At 41.2% G+C, this 21,792-nt stretch overlaps 1 protein-coding gene across 14 annotated transcripts in view; it reads right to left on the bottom strand.

Moving 5' to 3' along the window:
* The window catches only part of macf1a (microtubule actin crosslinking factor 1a), a 274,106-nt gene that overhangs the window by 174,242 nt on the left and 78,072 nt on the right, over positions 1 to 21,792 (bottom strand). Inside the window, exon 1 of one of the 14 annotated variants that reach the window (XM_078175473.1) lies at positions 17,112 to 18,198. The exons of 12 other annotated variants lie outside the window; for them this stretch is intronic. In XM_078175473.1, coding sequence (XP_078031599.1) covers positions 17,112 to 17,166 — 55 coding nt within the window. In that variant the 5' untranslated portion in view covers positions 17,167 to 18,198. Of the gene's footprint in view, positions 1 to 17,111; positions 18,199 to 21,792 lie in introns of those variants that run through there. One more of the 14 variants, XM_078175475.1, reaches the window with a different exon arrangement.

The following is a 21,792-nucleotide window of genomic DNA, read 5'->3' as shown; positions in this document are numbered from 1 at the left end:
GACGATGAGGTCAGTGGATGGGAAAGGACGAAAGACAAAAAGTGAGGGAATGAAAGGCGCAGGGGCAAAGAATGTGAAAAGTGTACACAAATACGGGGGACCCTAACACATAACCTTGGTAACCAGGCCCTTAATTTTAACCCCAGCTGTTCTCGTTACCATGGATACCTCTCAATTAGGACCCTCCCTCCACCTCCTCGGCACACCACCCCATCCTCTGGCCTTTTATTGGGCCACTTGACCCCGGCTCCTGAAAAAGCTGTAATTATCAGGCTGTCAGAGTCTGCGGCGTCCATGACGTCAACATTTACATTCAGTCTGGTAAAGGTCTCCGCCACAGAGGCCTCTCTTTATTTAGTTTCTCCTTTTCATTACATGTGACACATGATCAGGAGTATTTTGTCACCTTTAACCCTTAAACTTCAAACACATTTGTGATATCTGATAATTGATTAAGCAGTAATATGTTATTTATCAATTAAAAATAACAAATCTGTATTGACTTCATCTTCTAAGATGTGTGGGTTTGCCAGATTTCCTTAGTTTCATCTCTTTGTAAACAGAAAATATTCTGGTAATGGATTGTTGGTTGTACAAAAAACAATCTGAAAGTGTCTCCTTTGGAAATTAAATAAATAATAATACTTTGGGAAGTTTTTTTGCCCCTGATCCCAATCCAAATAATTTAATATTGAGTATCTGCCAAAACTTCTGTTTTCCTAGATAATGCTGCTACACAGTGCACACTTTAAGGACATTAAAGTTATTAAAATCAATCCAATGTATAGCCTGCGGTTGACAACTGAATATCTCTGCAACTCATTAAGATAAAAATGCCCTGCATCCAAGCTGTTCCTTCATGTTTTTTATTATTATTTATCATGTTTTACAATATTACAAAGTATATCAAAACAAACCCTCTCTCGCATACCTTATAATAATAATTTAAAAAAATGAAATAAAAAAATTGACACAAATATTACTGGTTACAGCCCTCATTATGCTACATGTTTTATACTCTTAAGTGCAAAACAACTTGAATTCAAAAAGAGGAATCATCTTCTTTTTCTTTTTTAAATACTGAGCAAAGCATAACAAATTTATAGCTTCCAATAAAGCATGTTTTTTTGTATTCATCTGAGTCGTGACATGTACTGTATACTCTATTCACTGGATGTCACAATCTGTATTCCCCTTCAATAAATACATGTGTATCAGCAGGTCTGTCTTTGATTCTGTTTTAATGGGTTGGTGGTAAAACTGTCCTGAGAGCAGCTTGTTAAATGTATCAAGTAGCCTGAATTAACTATAAAAAAAAATCTCCTCTCACTCATGGAGGACTTTTGCTCTTGTTTTATGAGTCCAGAGGCTCGTGTGCATCTGTTTTTATTTGCACATAATTGTGTGAGTTGTACAGGCAGGTGAGAGTTGTGTGGAGATCCGTCACTGGAGCTGTTCGTGAGTCGAATTATGTGTGAGAGAGAGTGTAAAAGAGAGACAGTGAACTATTGTGTGTGTGTGAATCTCAGTGACAACAAGGCCGAGGGGAAGCCAAGGACCACCAAGACTGACCATGAAACAAGAGGAGAGGGGAGGAGTGATCGTACATCAGAGGCAGGCTGAAGCTTCCCTCTCCCTCCCACTAATGGCCCTGCGTTACTCTGCAAAGACCTTTTCATCATGTTCACACTCCGTAATCACGCACACACACCATACACACGCATATACACAAAACACAGCTCTTCTCGCTATGTGGCTGAGCAGGAAATGAATGAGCGTCTCTCGGTTAGCCCGCAGGCTACACGGATGTGAATTGTGCCCAATGGGCACAACAACTTGGAAAGTGATCAATGGCAGCGTTAATTGCTCCACATTGCACAGGTTCATTACAGAGTCAGGTATGTTACGACTTAGTCTGGTTACATGAAGGGACAGTAATCCTTTTTTAACGAGCTCATAGGGAGATGAGTTCAAGACCGGCATTTGAACATTTTGTGGAAAAGTTTGGTACAAGCTCCGTAACAGACGGGTGGACGAGGAAAGGTGTGAGGTGACAGAATAAAAACACAGAGGACAGGAGAGGTTAGACTACTGTGGAAGAAGAAAGAGATGCCCTAACCCTAATGAGAAAAAGGATAGGGTAGACTTCAAAGATAAAACCTTCTTTAAAGGAAAATTCCAATTACCTACAATGTAAGTAACGTATTATTTTAATAGTTTTGTCCATCATTTTGGTGATAAAACTGACAACACTTCACTCACACCAAAATAATTCATGAATCTACATGAAACATGATCAGAAAGGCTAAAATAAAGTCAACAACAGCTAAAATGATTATTCAATTAACTGATAAGTCGACTGACAGAAAATTACTGTGCAACAATTTTGATAATAGAATCTTTTTTTAGGTATTTTTTTTTAAGTAAAAATGGCAATAATTCATCAATTTTTGTAGCACTGACCTAAAGGCTTCACAGCTTCGAAACTGTGATCGTTGCCATGGTAATGAATTCTCCATGCACTTCCAAACAGCCCATAAATTAAGAAAGAGTAATTCAACTTGTTCTCATCTAACATCAGTCATTTGCACTAGCAGACTAGCACTACTGGAACTGACACAGTCTGACCACATGATGTGCTACAAAGTCGAAATGTCGAAAAAAACAACCACAAGCATCTGATATAGTTTCAAAATTTGCAAAGATACCAACCAAAAAGTCGAGTGCCAGATAAGCCACAGGAAACTGGCATGTCACAAATGCTTAGAAAAAAAAATTATTTTTCTCTAGCTATTATGGCTAATGTTACTGCAGCCTGCATGCTGACAAAGCAACTAAATGTCACATTATTTTAGGTGTATGACAAAAAACTGACATTTCAAGTGTGTCTTGTGTCCTCGTCTCTCATTACCCCCCACCCCCTCTCAACACTTCAACTGACAAAAAAGTTTAATGGGAATGTCTCTCTCGAGAAACGAGAAGACGATAATTTCAATAGCAGCTAAGCGTTCATTGTTGTTCTGTCTGTGTTAATGTACAGTAACTTGTGTTCACAGCATTGACTTGGCTGCGAAGATTCCATTAAGGTGGTCGAGGAGAGAGAGAAAGACTAAATGAAAGAGAGGGAGAAGAGTGTTGACAGACTATATTGATGGGGTGGAGGATTCTATCTGCGGTTACTGTAGTGTTCCTATTGACTGCTGGCTTGGCCCCAGTGTTGGTTTCAGCATCACATAACTAGTGGACAGAAGGCCTTCAATAAACACACAACACCTTTAAAAAACTAACAGAGATGGACGCATGGTGTCCAAGTCAGTCCAGGTCACATACACGTGAGAGTTAAGACAGCGGGAAACACACAGGTGGTGCAGAAGGTAATGAGCGGCTGATGAAGCAGAGGAGTTAAAGGGGAAGAGAGTTTTAAAAAATTGAACATATGTCAATAACAAAGTACAGATGCACACAATCATAACTAATTTACCTGTACCAACACACAACCACAAACAAAGGCTTGCTCCATACCCCCACCCTATACACACAGCCTATGTCAACTCTGTTAAGATTATCTGAGCCACTGCATAACCAAACACACACACACACATACACACAGAGAGGAAGAAGAGAAATCCCTGTGTCCCATTTCCAGTGTTGATGCCGCCCTCGCAGCATCACAGCATGTTCCTCTAACTTCAAAAGCTCTAAAAATAAATCGAAGTAAAACCATTTCTCTCTTGGAAATAAACCTGAAGGCCAAAGCAAAGACAGCGGTTTAAATACTTCCAGCCAGTAAGAAGAAAAAAACATCACTAGATAAATCTGAAGTCCACGCACAGATATATCCTCTGTCTTTTCTCGCTTTTCTCAAAACGTACAATAGTTTATTTTCATCAGAGCAGCCGCCTCAGTATCACACTAAGATAACACTACAATTCCCACGCTGCACCCCTGTCTCCAGGAAGTGTAGCCAACCGAGCTTTTCAAGGTGGAGCCTGCAGGGCCTGACAGGAGTCTGGGGACAACAGGAAGCAAACAGGAAGCAGACGACAACAACAGCAGGAGAGCACAGCCGAGCCTCTAACAGTAGGGTTAAAAAAAGAGACCAGAGGGGTTGTGAGCTATGGTAATGTTTGTAATTCAGTTTGTGGCTGATGGGTAAGAATCTGCACACAGTGGGATTATTAATATGTAAATTAATCTATGAATATTTCATAATATCAAAGGCATTTAAAATATACATTAGTAAAATTAGATGTTCTTGAGAAAGGTTCACTTTTCTAAGCAATATCAGACTCCAGTCAATGCTTCGTAACTCAGTTCGGCCTTAATCAGCTGCCCAAAATTATTCATCACTGTAAGGCATAACGTTAGCTATTTTAGCGTGACTAGCTACTGCTGCCTCTCCCATGTTAGAAAAGTCCAATGTTTTACTACACAGTCCACATTTTGCACGTCTTGGGTCCTGATCTTTCTCAAACAATACCTTATACTTGTCCAATTAAAGCCAGACAAAATGAAATTGGCATCTTCCTAAATAACATCCTGTAAAAGAACAAGGTGCGACTCAGGTCGGAGTCAGATGTTACCCACGCAGAGAACAATATAACATCAAGTGACGAACATTATCCAAGGATTTTTCTCAGTTGATCTTAACTGAACCACATATACTCTATGATACAGGTATTTTATGAACAAATTTCCATGACTTTTCCAAAACTTTCTGGGTACATTCAATTTTCAAAAACTTATCCAGGCCTGTAAATTGCTATTCACAATCCATGACCTTCTCAGGGTTTTCACAAGCATACACACCCTGTTGATAATTTCCCAGTCTCTTTGACATGTCACTGCAATTAAAAATTCTTGTTCTGACAACTGAGTTGGCAGATGAGCTAAGTAATGCTTCCCCTCTGGGCCCCCCGAGATCACAAGACGATCAAGCATATTTTAATATTACAGATTTATATGCTTTTACACTCTATAAATAAGATACCGTCCTGATCTAGCACCTCTAAAGTCAAAAATCTTGTTCTTTATCATGGTGGAAAACTTGCAATTCTCATGGTGCATGAGCAAAAAGACAAATTATTTAAAGAGAGTGTTTTCTTTGGGAAATGTCCATTTAAAACTACAGCATGTCCAAGACAAAGACGGCATGTTATCGTTATTTATTTAATGGTAGTCAAAACACTTTTGGCCCTTGGACCTCCGTCAGTTGTCTTGGGCACAGGATCTGATTGAAGACAATTAAAAATAAACTCTCATCTATTCCGCCTCTCGTTCCCAATTGCAGAAGTCATAAATCATGAACACGACAAACTGTTTTGACAAGCGAAAGTGAGTGTTATCACGCAGTTCACTGACTGACAAATGAAAGATGAGAAGAAGCTGGTGTTCAGCTATAAATAACCATACATTAATTGGTAAATAAAATACCCCCAAATCATTTAACAATTAAATCCAAACTAGTTTAGCAAAATACTGTCTTATATTCTCTATACAGGAGGATATTTCTCTACAAGTTTAGAGCTACATTATATTGAAAATAATTAAGCCATAATTGCTTTTAAATGTCCATTTAAGAGCCTGGATAACAGGCAGCAAGTTGTCAGCATTGACCACAAACTATTTAGCTCTGATAAAGGTTGATAAAACAGCACTCAGAACGGGTACGTGCATAAAGACCTGCAGTGGACAAGAACAGCTAAGCCAAATCACTGTAAGCAAAGCTGCATCCATTCAGGGAAACAAAATCAGGAAAAAAATGTAGGTAAACAAAATAACTTCACACAAGAGAACTAAAGAACATCGCTGACCCAGGCAACATTTCCCAAAGGCATCTTAATCAGGGAGGGAAGAGGAATTTAACGACTGGTTCCACAAGACAATGTGGCAGCAGAAAACCTAAAAACTTCATTAACTTAGGGTTAGTGAGCTAATGAAATTTCCACTCTTGACTGGTGCTGAGATCATCTTTATTCCTTCGGTGGAACGAGATGGACCTCAAGCTAGAACACTTGTGATACCAAATCATGCAAAATGTAAACCACAGTGATGCCAAGAAAACAACCTGAAACTCTACAAGTGCCGCAGTGAAATGTGCAGAAGTGCTGTGACATTTTGAATCACTCTCCATTGTGCCTTGACCTTTGAGTACTCCATTTTGGCTCTGCTCACGGGGGATTTCAAGCCTTGATTGAGCAGCAGGTCCAAGTAGAGGGTGTTGAACTAAAGGCTTGGTGAACTAAGGTACATTGTTCTCTCATCTCTTATCAAACACATAATAATAAAGCTTATTATTTAGATGAAAAAGGCAGAAAAATGAGTTTAAGTCGGGGGAAAGCTGAGGGGAGGAGAGAACTTGTCAATCTAGTTTTTTTGTGTGTGTGTGTTTAAATTGGAAAGTGGCTGTCATATATAATTAAATCTGTTACCTTGTCTTGACTTGTTTAGGAGTAGTTTGACATTTTCGGCAAGTGCTTATTTACTTTTTTAGCAAAGAGTTACATGAGAAGAAGTTGGAATGTACAGTATGAATGCAGTGTTAGTGGCAGAGTGTTGCACAGTTGACTCTGACACTACTTCCTATTTCTCTTTACTTGCTTTGAGCTTTTAATTTCATCGGGAAAGTGAGGATTCAGTGATTTGCTCAAGGGAATGTTGACAGGGACAAACAGAAACTTGCTCTGGATATGTGACAGTCAACAGGTGAAAACTCTCTCTAACCACAACGCTGCTGTGCTGCTTCATCCTTCACTCCTCTTTTCAAAGGTAAAATCTCCTATACATTTCTCTCCATTATTTCCCTCCAATCTTCTCTTCCCTCTGCTCCTCCCCTCCTTTTTCACCGTTTTGTTCCCTCGCCTACACCCTGCAGTCACGGTGTCACACAGCTCACATCAATACCCCACACACATGCGGTAATTACATGCACAAACTGCACTCTATCCTGCGTGATTATAGCCCTGTCAGTGCAACGAGGGGGTTGCGGTTAGAGAGTCAAAACTATAACGATAGTGCCTTTAAGACATGGGGGGAGAGTTGGTGATAAAGTGTTGACAAAATGCTCACATGTGGATGCAATAAAACATTCTCAACATCTCTTAAGATAAACGTTAGATGTTGGACTGCATCTTAATCATTCCATTGACCTCAATACAACAAATCAATTGATCTATCCTACGGAGGGCGCTACAGTCCTACCAGCAGCATTGTGGGGTTCTGAGGAGCCCTTAACGGTTGCTGGTGTCACACAGATATACCTCCACAGGTTTACACGCATCGCAGTAAACACTGTTAGTGTGGCAACGGTGAGGCCACTCCCCCACTGCTGTGATGCTGATAAACATGAGAGAAGGCTTATCGGACTCAACACATCTGGGTGACTGCTACTGGAAAAGTGTCTGCGTGTGTGAGTGTTTGTGACGGATGCTGGGCAGCAGGGTGACCCAAAATTTAGATGTCAACAGTAAAACTTAGATGTTAACACTAAAACTAACTCAACGTTAGGATGCTTGGTCGCTGATTTTATAGGTTAGAAGATTTCCCATGAAGGTTAAAACATTTATCACATGGTAATTATGTCTCACACTCTTTTTTCGTAACTGATAGTAAGGTAAAATAAAATGTACACCCTTTGTCAGTATTACAAGATTCAATAAACATATCAACAGCTTAACATGATATTTTTAAAACCTAATTTTCAACAACTGCAGAGCAAACTGATTAATATTCAATGAAGCTATTGTGTGGTCAATTTAGGTTTCTGTTTCACAAGCTTACATAAGATTTTCATGACGTAGAACAAAATTAAAGCTGTAGCTGAACGGATACAAGATCATGACTGGAATTATGATTTATCTGTTTTAAAATCATTTTTGAATTTTGGCTGAATTATTTTTGTGCTTTGGTAATCTCATTGTTTGAGTCAGAGCCTCATAGCTGCCCCTTCACACACTGACACATAAAACCCACACATCTCCTCCATTTACCTTCCAAATATAACTCCAGTCAGCCCCTTTAAAAACTCATTTATTAGCACGAGCAGCCTTGTCCATTCAGGCATTCAGGTCACATCTCCTGAAAGGCCTATATTAAAGACTGGCATATTAAGCATTCAATATGCTATTGTTAAATGGATATCACTGGATGACTGGATATATTATCGCTATTTCTTTTAATGCACATAAAAATGGGCAGTTGTGCTTTAGTGCCATAAAGGTTCTGCCTCATCTCCCCCCGTGTGATCATTAAACCTGTCGCAGTATTTGATGACTGAGTCACACGATACTGCCTTATTACAGCAGGCCAGCCCGCTGCTCTGAGGTTAGAAACAGAGATAAACTGAGAGGTTGCTGAGAAAGTGACAGAAAATAAAAAATAAACATGATGGCTTAGTTACGCTGTCTTTTCTAACCATTCTGCCTCCATTTATCCAGCCTGGTCTCACCACCAGAGCATCAAAATGCGCCACTTGGGCAGTGTCCCCGGCATCACTATAATGATGTCGATGGCACCTTTAGTGTCCACGTGAGACGCACTGGGTTTTCCACCCACGCCAGTGTAAAAACATCCACTTCATTAGAACACGCACAGAGCAACAGACGCAGTTTAAACAATGTAAAAGTCCACTCAGGGTGGGCTGGCCTAACAAACACCAGCAAATCAGTATTCAAGACCAACAAACAACATCAGTTGTGGCATTTATGGCAGTCAAAGCCGGGTGTTTTAAACGACACGCTGTCATGTTTGTAGCACCCAAAGCTGGGTATTTTTTGGTGACATCTGCAATCTTTTTCTAACCATAATCAAGTAGTTTTGTTTCTTGAATCTAACCACAGACCCCCTTCTTAGCGCTGCATTAGTGGCCAGATGTTTTTTGGCCACATCTGCCATCTTTTCCTTGCCATAACCAAGTCATTTTGTTTTCTAGACTTAACCCCCAACCCCTTCTTACTGCTGCATCTGTGCCAGTCAAAGCCGGGTGTTTTTTGGCAACATCCACAATTTTTCCTAACCATAACCAAGTGATTTGGTCGCCTAAAGCCAACCACTGACCCCTTCTTACCGCTGTGTTTGTGTCACTCAAAGTCAAGTGTTTTTTTGGAGCATCAGCAATCTTTTCCTAACCGCATTGAAGTAGTTTTGTTGTTGTTAAACCTAACCGCTGACCCCTTACGTGAGTCATCTCACATGACAAACATCAACAGTGATCTTTTCCGAGCCGTAACAAAGTAGTTTTATTGCTTTAACCTGACTGCCGACCCCTTCTGCGTCAGGAAACAACGCAAAAGGGGTGCCTGGTGTCATTTTAGTAATGCCAGTGGCCTCTGCCAAAAGGGTAAAATATGATGAGTGGAAATAAAATCATGTTTGATTTATATACAACTGCCAGATCTCTTTAAATGTGTATATCATCATAACAACAACAAAAGGTGAGATGTTTAAAATGCACCTGTGTTGTCCTTTCAGGTTAAATGCAGACTACAGTAACTCCTCCCCTGACTAATTCTGGCCGGTCTCATACTAACTTGGAAACAAACAGCCTCCAGACGTTTATGTAACCTGATCAACAGGCTTTGAAGTTCAGACGGGCAACTCGTCTGCTCGTGACACAACACAATGCAATGCTACTACTGCTTTGTTAAGTAACACCTTGTTCTTTCAGCACCAGTCAGAACCAATTATCTGCATTAACAAAAGGTACAGGCAGGTCTGGATTCAGTGTTACACGGGCATGATTTCTCTGGGTCATCGAAAAGCACTTTGTTACATATTTGTTATATCATTCATCTGAGTGAAGTGACTTTGGAGCTCAGAGCTTCTCACACTCAGCTGACTCGGACACAATGTCTGGCTGCAGATATTTTAATATTTCAGTAACACAATTAGTGGTTTTGTGGTCCAGCTCTCTCACGGAGAAGTTACTAGGAAAATAAAAAACAGTGAATTCCAACACACTTTCAAAACATTAAGCATACACTGAGTCAAATGTGAAACCTATTTATCTAATGAATAATAAAAAGCATTAAAGACACTTTGACTTTGATGGCTTGGCCTCCATTCGTTATGTCCAGCCACAAACACAAAATCCAAGAAAGACTGTGTCCAACAATGGCTTCTTAACTAACTGATTTAAAATGCTGACTCAGATGCACAAGTTATTTTAGGACATTCTGGCACCTTTATCCGAGTACAGTGGTTTTACCTCCTGAGTCTGGTAAAGCCATTAGTAGTAATTGAAGCATTATAGTCAAGATAATGTTTTCCTTGCACAAACTATTTAAGATAAAACAAGGAATGCAGCCAACAAAATATTCACACAAACCGCTGAGTTGTTTCAGATGGTGAGAGACGTCGGATTTGAGTGTTCTGTGACTATCTAGGGTGTTGTGGTTTTACACTGGATTCAGATGCAGATGCTGTAATGGAGATGGAAAATGGAAAGTGGACAGACCGACAGTCTGTTTTGACAGCTAATTTAGGAGGATGTTGGTAATGGGCTCGTTCATGGCTCGGATGATATCTGCAGTCGATCTGAGGTTAAAAGTGCCGGCCTCAGAGCAAGGTGGCAGACAGTGTGAAGAGAGGCACATGATGTGTGAGTGGGAGATGTGTGTATGGCTGTGTGTATTCCTCGTGTGTGTGTGTGTGTGTGTGTGTGTGTGTGTGTGTGTGTGTGTGTGTGTGAGTGTAGGAGGGCATCAAACTAGGGCGGGACAAAAAGCCCACCACAGAGACAAACTGCTACTTCGTCTGTGGACAAGTGCTGAACAACAGCAACAATGGAGGAGAAATATTTAAAAAATGTAGATTAGTACTTAATGTTTTTGATGAGTGTATGTTTAAGTATTTGGAATTTATTGTTTAGATTTTGTTATTTACGGACTAGGCATCAAGAATGTTTATATCCTTGTGCCATTGTGTAACAGCATGGCTTTGTTGCTTAGCAGCATTAGTCTGGTGGATTAAAATGTTGGTGGGGGGAATAGGAGAAGTCAAGACTAAGTGACCCAAATTAACTGTTCAGCACCCACTCACGCTCTCACACACTGGCTTCATCTACCTGCTGTGCTCTTCTATATTGTCTCCAGAAACACATATGCTCATCAGCCAGCTGTCCCACCCTGCTTCACAGGTGGACCTCCCGTCCAAACACGGTAATTACTTCACACACGTTGTACTAACCTGATGTCTGAGCTGTCCTAACCCTTGTCACCTCCTTAGAAACACACACATATCCCAGCACATCCCTCCCATTAAGATCACTTTCGTAGCATGGCACCACTTCAGTGTGATCCCATTCAGACATCAACAACATAATCACATCAGACAGAAACATTTAGAAAAACATGTTTTCAAGCCTCGAGATGTTTTGTTTTGAGGCAAAGGAAAAAAAAGGTATAATATAATAATCCACATGTTCATATTTCCAATCCAAGTTAATCCAATTCTAAAACAACTTCATACCCATGACAAACTCATGACAGCAGAGACAACAATGGCGTTAATGTTAACTTCAAAGCAAAGTCAAAAACCACTCATATGACTGGATTATTATAAACTGAGCCATACATGGCAGCTTACTGTTTTTACCATTTTTGCTGCCTGGGAGCAGCCGGTGAGAGCTCCTGGAGACAAAGGCCTCCTGTATGTGACTGTAATGACGGCTGAGGATTTGGTCCGCTACCATCTGCACAACATGACAGACAGTACGGCCGGACTTAAATATCCTCTGGTCAGGCAGCATTTTGGTCACCTGAACCACATGGCCGCCGAGTTTTACATTCTAATTAGGGAAAAATCAACATCTGAATGTTTTTGGTTAATTTGAATCAGACTCCGTTTGACATTTACCAAAACGGCAACAAAAGAGGAGGGAAACATGAATGGTTGATGCTAGAATGGATGGTCTGGAGGAATGGGGGAGTCCCATTGTGCCTGGCTGAGTACGAAAAGTTGCTTGTCCAATCATAGCAGGGAAAGCAGGGGCACAAAATCTAAAGGCCCGAACATACTCGGGCGGAACATACGCGGAACGAACTCCGCGGAGGTCCGCGCGGACTCAAAGCGGACGTCTGCAAGGCCTGTGCGCACAAAGCTCAGATTTTACAACCGCACGGACTCCGCTCCGTGCACCAGTGACTGCTTGGCATGTATTTTTCACATCTTGGGGATTTTTCACGGACATTTTTACAGGAAACTACAACGCGGAAGTGCGCTCAACTATGGAACCCAAATGACTGCGGACATTCCTCGCGGAGTCCGTTCCGCTTATAGTACGCCCGAGTATGTTCGGACCTTAAGAAAAAAAATGACTAAGTGCACAGTTCCACATCCAGGGTGTATGTGGACACTGGAGGAAAGGCGTTTGAGGGCCCTCAGCCATAAACACGGACCCCGCTGCCCACCTGGACTCCCTCTGGTTCTCTGGCGGAGGAGCAGAGCAAAGTCTGGGTGAGTGGGGCTTGCTGGACGCTGCTTGGGGGCTGTGGGATAGAGCCAGACGGCTGAGAGTCAAGTCAGGGCCCTGCAGAGCATGTTTGGGAACCAGAGAAAGAGCAGGAGGCCTGCAGGGTCTGCGCCCACAGCCGAGTGCTGCTTCTGGCTGTCCTCCAGTGTCCACACTCCCCTGGATGTGGAGCCACCAACATGCTCAGCAGTAGTATAACACCTCTATATTTTAACACACAAACATATATGAAGGGTTTAAAAATATGGCCTTTTGTGAAAAATTACACATGATGACAGAAAAAGCACACCAACACTGCTAAGGTTAGGACCTCAACTTTTCTATTTCAGACACCCACATTAAAAATGTGTATGTCTATAGAGTGTGATGTGCCCCAAAAGCTTAAAACCACCTTTAAGTTGGTATAACTCTGACTGTATGAGTTTATGTCAATGTATGAGTAAGTGCAGGAGGAATGATTCAAAGCCAGGCGTTGTCACGGTGGCTATAAGCAGCAAGGGGAACTCTGAGTTGCAGAGGAAACACACATAAATAATGAAAAATATACACCTCCTTATGGGATGACTCACTGTCACACACACGCACGCACGCACGCACGCACACACACACACACACACACACACACCATCTTCTCCATTCATAAAGTCAAAGAATAGAGCAGAGACACAATAGAGAAAGTCATTCGCCAGAGAAAGAATTAAATGATTGCAACTGTTTGATTCACTGTTTAGTCTGCAAAATGTTGGACAATTGTGAGAAAACATCCAAGAGTCCAAGATAAAGTCTTTGAATTCCTCGTTTTGTCCGGCATACAGTCCAGAACAATGATACAAAACAGTAAAAAAAAAAACAAATTAAAAAAACCCCAGAACATTTAAGCCTGACATTCCAGAAGCTGTAACCAGCGAATTTCTGGCATTTCTTTCTCGACAAATGACTTGAAACAATTAATCCTTAATCAGAAAAGTTGTTTGATTAACTTTCCAGTGATTGACTTAGCAGTTAATCAGCATTATTTTTAAATGTCAAGTTACAAAAAGGCAGAAAACAAAGGCCTTTCATAGCAAGTGAGATCCTTGGTTCATGAACTTGAAAGCATAACCCTGCTGTTGGTACAGGGGGCATTGACACAGATCTGGTCTGACACAGAAACACAAAGTTGGACAGAAAACATGAAAGGACATGGTGAACTGAGGCACGCACAGATAAACATGAATCAAGCCTTAGAGGTTGCAGCACACGTCATGTGACTGCAGTGAACAGGTAGAGAGAGTGAATACTTTATAAGAGATAAAAATAGAAGCTGACAGCGACTCCGCCTTAAACAAATTGTGACCAAAATCTTCCGTCAGCCCATTAAACCCATTCATACTTGTTCTCCACACAGCTATTCGTCAGACCATTAGTCTCCTGTGGCAGGTGAGGGAAGATAAATGCAAAGTGAAACAATGGACAGCCCAGAGAAGTACACTTGTTCTTTCATTTTAAAGGTGAAACAGGCTCCTGAGCCCCTCGCTGAGGTTAAGCCTGTGGAGGAGGAGATATGAGTGTGTGCAGATGGTGGAGGGGCTGCAGCCCCACGGGTGGTCACACAACTCTAAGCACCATGAGGCAAACAACAAAACAATATTGGAGTCAATGGTGCTGTTACAAGTTTATTCTGAGGTGTGACCAAGAACTACACCAGCTGAAAGATAAAAACCTGTGCACACATTGCTGTACAGAAACCTCATAACAACAACACTAGTTTAAAATTTGTTTTTTAGCTTACACTACATGCGTATGTAACACTCCAAATCACAAAAGTGGTTTAATGTGTTTGCACATAGGTTTGTGCTTAAGCTCATGCTATCCAGTGTTTGATAAATTAATTACATTCATGATGATGACATTTCCCCACTGGCTTTTAAAGTGGTTAAGAAGTTTAACCTCAGCTGTAATTTAAGGGGTTAAGGGAGATTGTAGGTGATTCTAACCCAGCCTGACATCTTCTGCTGTAAGGCCTCAGACGGAGCAGCTGTTGGAGTAGGGGGGTGCTGTGCCACATAATATCACCAGACCACAAGTAGCAGCAGGTGTGGTCATGGCCATAGTAAAACTACTCGACAAAGACCAAGGGGAGAGCATGTGTTTAAATGTGAATGTAGCCTTGACATTTGGATGACTGCAGAGAGGGTTCTCAATGTCCCTAAATTATGTAGAGAAAGGGTTTCGGTGGGGAAAAGACAAAAAACAAACGGTGAGTGTCTGCTTCTCGTTTATGCTAAAACAGTGCACATTTGCATGGTGAGAAAAGGTAGGTGAAAAGCAGACAGCGCACCAAAGGCCAGACCAAGGGATGGAGCAGTTGTTGAAGGGAAAAAAGTGTCCAGAAGGTGTACGGATGAATACAGTTGTCTGCAGACTGTGAAAAGGTCGCAATAAGGAGCCTATTGCATCAAATGTCGCTGTAGCAGTGGAGCAAAACGAAAAAATGCTATGTAGATACTGATGCTTTAGACATTGTCCATCTAATAAAAAACAAAAAGCCAGCTAGGGAAGGATGGTGTACGTGCCATATCTGGGTATATATGTAAAGATATGTTGCCCATTTTAGACTTTATAACACTCATGGAAACCTTGGATTTACAGTATGTGCTACCAAGCTGTAAACATTTCATCCAAACAAAATGCTGTTGAAGTTGTTATAGACCGAATCACAATGTTTGTTTACTATCACTTCCCTGTAGAAAACCTTGTGTCATGTACATATAATTCAACAACGCTGAGCAAGCGGGACGAGATATCAAGAGTAAATGTTTAAGTCTTGTTCTGTATAGTGCTGTCGGGTAACAAAAAACGAGTGGAGAAGGGTTGGGGTTTTTCAGATTTCCATCCATGAAGAACAAACATGCTCAGAGATAGCTCTGGACTAGACCTCTGAAAAGGGAGGTGATCTCTGGGCAGACCAAAAGTTTGTCTCAGTCAAAAAAATCGGAGATGTTACGCTGTCAAGATTTGGGAAAACCTTGTAGCCTGGTCCTCATGGCTGAATTAATGAGCAGCATTTTGACAAGTAAGCTTTGTGTCTCATCTCATTCTCAGTAATTTCACTAGCAAAGTAACACAGTACGGAAAATAAGCACAGCAGAAACTATATATCTTTCAACACCACAGTTACAGCCGAAAATGAAAAGAGAAATAGACAAATTTGCCAGTTTCACATATCTCTACAATTCAAATCGTCTCCCTAGTAGTGATGGTTGTTGTTAGAGTGATGCCATAGTGATTCTGCCCGTAAGAAAGTAGAGAAAATATCACACAGACAAAGTTGGCTGTGAAGTCTGGTAAGCTCTCATCTTCATCATCTTATGGCAAATGATAATAACCTTTACTCGAAGAAATAAAAAGTTGCCATCAAGAGTCCTGTGTTGCAATTAAATGGCATTGTATATAATTTATGAGGGATAAAAATAATATATTGAGGTATCGTTACCATCCAACAGTAAGAATGTAGTCACACCATCTAGAATTAGGCTAATCTGCTTTTCATTCCAAGGGTTTAACTCTAGTTTCAGTCCGTCTGAAACTACGGAGCTACAACTCAGGTTGCATCCAATCTGCATCAACAGCAAACACAGTCAGTTACATTACAAACAAGACTGAAATACAGAAAACAAATGCTGGCTTTGTGGTTTAAATGTGTACAGATGTAAAACATATTCAAAGTATTAAGAAATGTGATATATCAAGAAGAAGCTGACAGACACCAGAGGCCAGAGACAAAACTCTTGCCTGGTTTATGCTACGCTCTACTGACTGCTGTGATAACAGCTGCTGAAGCGAAGCATCCTTGCCTGCTCCTGAACGTCACCTGATCCTTCAACACACCATCCTGCTGGTGTCTTTTCTCCTTTGTGTGAGGGTGTGTTTTGCACATGTTGGATTTCTTGCCAGATCCGACTAGGATCAAATGTCATCAATGACAAAAGGCAGAGGAATATTAACACCACAACCAATGCTAATAAAACAATTACCAATATTTAACAATTAGCTGCTGAAGCTAATTGAGAGTTTAAAGCCAAAAGTGTTGCATTCAGGGTGATAGCAGACACCAGTGTTGTTGGCTAATATGAAAGGAGGCAGCTGTTCGTCCTTCTACTGACCCACATCTTATCAGGACGCCACACAGCAGCCCAGTAGGTAAACAGACAGACACACACATACATGAAGTTAACCTTAATGTAAGCCACAGACAAGTACAGTAACTCAACGGAGTATGTTGCACACAGGAGCTAAGACACAGCTATAAGTTCTATTTTTAACCCTTTTCAGTGGAAACAAAGTTGTGTGAGTGAGAGCATTTCTAACATACTGTGCTACCTTGTAGCACAAGAATCCCTGAAGAGCAGGTATGACACCTTAAAGCCCAACCCATAGTTTGGTTTGCGCTGATTCACAGCACTAGTGAGCAATCCACACGTGCAACATGTCACTCTCCTGCTATCAACCCACAGTCCTCTAAACAGAGATAATACAAGATAAGATCCTGCATTATAACATATTATAACACCGATAGCCTCGGAGACACTAATAAAAGTGTCTTCACAGGCTTCAAAACCACTTGTAAATGAAAGGTGACAAAGTTTAAGTGGGCACCGACCTCTTTTCTCCTCCAGATCCTGGAGGAACTGCCTGTAAGCAGCCGTGGCACTCATCCCTCCCTCCCAGAGAGAAGAGAGGAAGAGAGAGGGGGACAGAGGAATGAAAAAACAGAGAAATAACTAAGTAAAAGTAGAGGGACAGTACAGGAAACTGGTAAGAAATGGTGGCAAAGAAATGGAGTGGAAAAGTGAACTAGAAACCACAAGGAGAGTGATACAAGTGAAGTGGTAAGAATGAAAACAGAGCAGAAAAGGAGTGAAGGTAGAGGGAAGAGGAGGGGGAGGAGAAGGAGGAGGGAGGAGAAGGAGGCTGCAGTTGATCAGTGCGGCCCGCTGGATCCAGGCTGTCAAAGAAGAGCCATCCTTAATCACGTAGATAATCCCTCATCTCTTACTCGCTTCTATTCTTCTTCTTTTACCGGTCTTCCCTCTGCCGAGTGTCAGTGGTTACAGTAGCGCTGACTGACTGACTGGTGTGTTAGCAGCTCTAAGCCGGATAGAGGAACTGGACTTTGACCACAAGGCGGGTGATGTCACTGCCAGAGCCAGAAACATGTGTTTCACTTGCGTCTAGAGTGAGTGAGTGTGAGCGTGTGTATGAGAAGGAATTTTTTTTTTTTAAAAGGGGGCGTGTTTTATTACTCAGAGCTCAGCTGTGCTTTTTTTTTTTTTTTTTCAAAGTAGCGTGGTATGTTGTTGAGTTTGTGCATGAATGTTTGACTGTCACATTTGTCATGCAGTCTGCTTCACATTGTCTTCTTCGTGTGTGTGTGTGACTTTCAGCTGCCTGCTGGATCAACATACTGGAGCTGATTACAGAGCAGCACATGAGCAGAAGCTTCTCAAACGCCCACTTTTCTGCCTTTTTCTAATTTTACTGCATCGTCTTGCTCATCTCATGCATGTGTTCCTCTACTAATGTCAATATTTTAGCTGACAGTACGCCTCTGCACTTGTCTGTCACTAAACTGTCTTATTACTGTAAATTTGGAGAATTAAGTCACCGTGCTGCACCAGATAAAAATGAGGGGATCTCACATAGTCTCTGCTAGGTTGGCAAATATTTGTTATATTGATTAATCCCTCAATTATCTTTACAATTAATCAATTAAAGACTAACAAATGCCCCTAAGCACAAAGCAATGCTCTTTTAATCTCTTGTTTTGTCCAACCAGTGGTCCAAAGCCTACAGATATTTAATTTACAAAGACATAAGAGAAAGATAAGTAGAAAATCCTAAGAGCTGCAACCACAAATAATTACCATTTTTGCTTAATAAAGGACAACAATGAACTCCTACACTACTCAATCTACCAGTCATTTCAGCACTAGTGTGTGCACCATAAGAATGTATCAGTATACATTAAAACACAATGAATCAGGATCAGTCAATCAGCTCGGGCACAGTCTTTCTCACACTCCCTCTCTCTATACATGTCTTATCAGCTCTGTCCTCTCTCTTTTATTTTACCTCATGAAAAGATAAACACCACGTGGTAAATAATTACCTGGTTTTCAACATGTAACAGACACACACACACATGCAGCTAAGAGGGCAAGTTAGGCCAGATGAGGTCTAGTGCCATGGCAACCAGCAGGTTGACTCAAAATACTTGCACCGGCGTCCTGCACTTCAGGATCTGAGGGCCACGTGTAAGTAGTGTAAATGGTGGAAGAAAAGCAGTGACATTGAAAGTGGAGTCTAATGGTGGTATAAGGGTTTGATTCTGCTTGAGTTCACACCAGGAAACTGTGGCCAAACGCTTAAGAGAAGAGATAAAAGGAACTCAAGCTTTCATATCTTGTCAGAGATCACAGTCTTGATCTGACACCAACGAGTAGTAGGAACTGGTATAGCAGGAAATCAACCAAAACTGTGCTCAAACAACTTGGCAATTATGCAACCAACACACAATTTATGAACCATGTTGGAATTGACAGTAGCTAGCAACATTTGCTTGTTAGAACATCGCCAGTGCTTGTGTCTCCATTATCCCATAGACTATTGAATTAAAACAGATCTGTATTTTAGCTGCTTGTTAGAGTAAACTAAAGGATTAATTATTTTACAGACAAAATAATCACAACAATTAAAACCCCCATAAAACTGGAGCGTAGTGACTACTATCAATTAAAAAGCCGCTAAGAGGCTGAGTCTGGCTCATAACTGTGACTCGTTCAATGAAATCCATGTAGATGTCCAACGTTGCAATTTTTGGGATCATTTATGAAACAAACAACTAACAAACAAACTAAAGCGAAACGAGATGAAGGTCAACAGAAAATATCGGAGCCAACACTCACCCTCTTCGTCTAACCGTCACGCCAGTGAAAGAACAGGAAAAATAATGTGAAACCACACCCACACCTGTGCCAATTACAACCGGAAGTGAAAGTGACAAAAAGAATGTGTGCAGCCTAACAAATAATAAACAACAGAGGTTAAATACACATTTTGCCTTCTACATGAAGGATGTGCAACTTTTCTTCTGAAGCTAATCAGTGGTGGCTAAAGAAACACAGCTAGTCCTACTTGTCTCGGTTCTCTTCATTTCATCAAAAAATGTATCTTCCATTGAGGAATCTTCCCAACAATCCATGCATTCTTCTTCAGTTTTGTTTTGGTTAACTGTTGCATTCACCTGCAGTGTCATGTCAGTCATGTCAGTGTCAATGGCACCCTGACAGGAATCAAGGTGTTTTTTACAGAAGGTGGTTTTCCTTGAAACAAATCTCTCAGATTTCAGATGTATCTTTCTCTCTTTGTCACAAACCTAACAAACACACTTTTACACCCAAACACAACCTGTCACACATCCAAACATTCCTCAGTACACACACACACACAAACACACTCACTCACTCACACACTGCAGAAATTTGGCTGAGGAGCTTGCTGCGCTGGTTGCTAATAGCTGTGAGATCAGGAGAGCCAACAGCATTTTCTGTTTAACGAGAGAATGATTACTGATCAATAGGAGGGCAGATACATCAAGTGTGTGTGTGTGTGTGTGAGCTCCAGGGGGACATGAGATGACCTCAGATAATGACCTGACCCACAGTTCAAAGGTTGATAGCTTCCAATTTGCCTCATCCATTTTGTTTCCTCACTCACACACACACACACACACACACACACACACACACACCAATGACTTTGTATAGGAAAGAAAAATACCCAGGGGGATTTGAACTGATACAGATGCACACAAGCCAGTACTATTTGTGTGTTCTCTCGATGCATGGATTTCAGGAACAGAACATGAAAACAGTTCCTATAAATACTACATGTATGCAAAACATCATATGAAAATATCCTCCACACACACCTCAGACCAGACAAAGAAGCGGTGCAGTTCAAAGCAAACTAAGTCTATTCAACTACTCTTTAAAGTTGAGAAATCCTGACAAAAAAAAATGCTGAAAACTGTTCAGCGATCCTGAACGCTCCCCTGGGAGTCTCCTCTTTCACATGAGCCTGTCACCGGCGGCCCGCTTCATCAAAGGCAGCCCTGGACACACTGCTCACACACAGAGAAACAATGATTCACACACTTTTCCTCAGGCAGTCACACACGGGACCACAGGATGGTGGTGGTGTGACTGGTAACCATAGTAACGGGACAGCAGCTACCTGCTGATGTGTTTTTTTCCCCCAACTTTTACACACAAGTTCCTCTGGATTTAAAGAGCCACGCCAAGCAACACACTGTAAACTGGTCCAGAGGTGTTAACAGTTAACTTTTAAATAACTAAACCAAAATAGACTGTGAGTACATGGGGAAATATTTGACTGAGAAACAGCACACAGCAGCAAGTGTGCAGGTAAGACACACAAACAGACAGTAAATAACAGAACTACAGAGGCTGTTAGAGTCCAATCTCTGCTGATGTTTCCTACATGAACTTGACTCTCTTAAAAGGTACAGTGTGTAGGATTTAGGGGGATATACTGGCAGAAATGGAATATAATATAATAACTATGATTCCTTTAGTATATAATAACCTAAAAATAAGAATCCTTGTGTTTTCATTACCTTAGAATGAGCCATTATATCTACATAGGGAGCAGGTCCTTGTCTACAGAGTCCGCCATGTTGCACTGCCATGTTTCTACAGTAGCCCAAAACGTTTTTACACCAGTCTCCATGGTTAGCAGTCCCTTGGCGACGAGCAGCATTAGAAAGACACTGATTTTTTCAACATGAAACTTTTTTACTTTATGTTTTTACTGGTTTAAAATCACTGGGTCCATTTGCTTTGAAGAGGAAGAGGCCTTTGTTTATAATTAAGCTCCCTGTAAAAACTTCCTAAACCTCTGGATCCTACGCTATCAAAGAAAATTGACAGGTGCTGGGCCAGCAATCTGCAATGTGGCGAACAGCACTGGAGAAACACTGATATGTAATGTGAAACTGCTTCATTCAGTGTTTTAGTGGTTTTAATGACTAGGTCTGTTGATAATTCAGCTCCTGTAAAAAAAAAACCTCTTTGACAACGAACACAAGTTTTACCTGGTTTCAATCTACAATCCTCACCGGTAGATGCCTCTAAATTCCCCTCAATCTTACACACTGCGCCTTTAAAACAGATACAGATTTTTCCAAAGGAATAACAGAAGAAACTGGGCACCATCAGGTCACACAGCCAAACATTTCAGCAAGAAGAATATGATGAGAG

Source organism: Epinephelus lanceolatus, chromosome 16 (genome assembly GCF_041903045.1).
Source record: "Epinephelus lanceolatus isolate andai-2023 chromosome 16, ASM4190304v1, whole genome shotgun sequence".
NCBI lineage: Eukaryota > Metazoa > Chordata > Actinopteri > Perciformes > Serranidae > Epinephelus > Epinephelus lanceolatus.
This window is presented reverse-complemented; position numbering and strand designations above follow the sequence as displayed.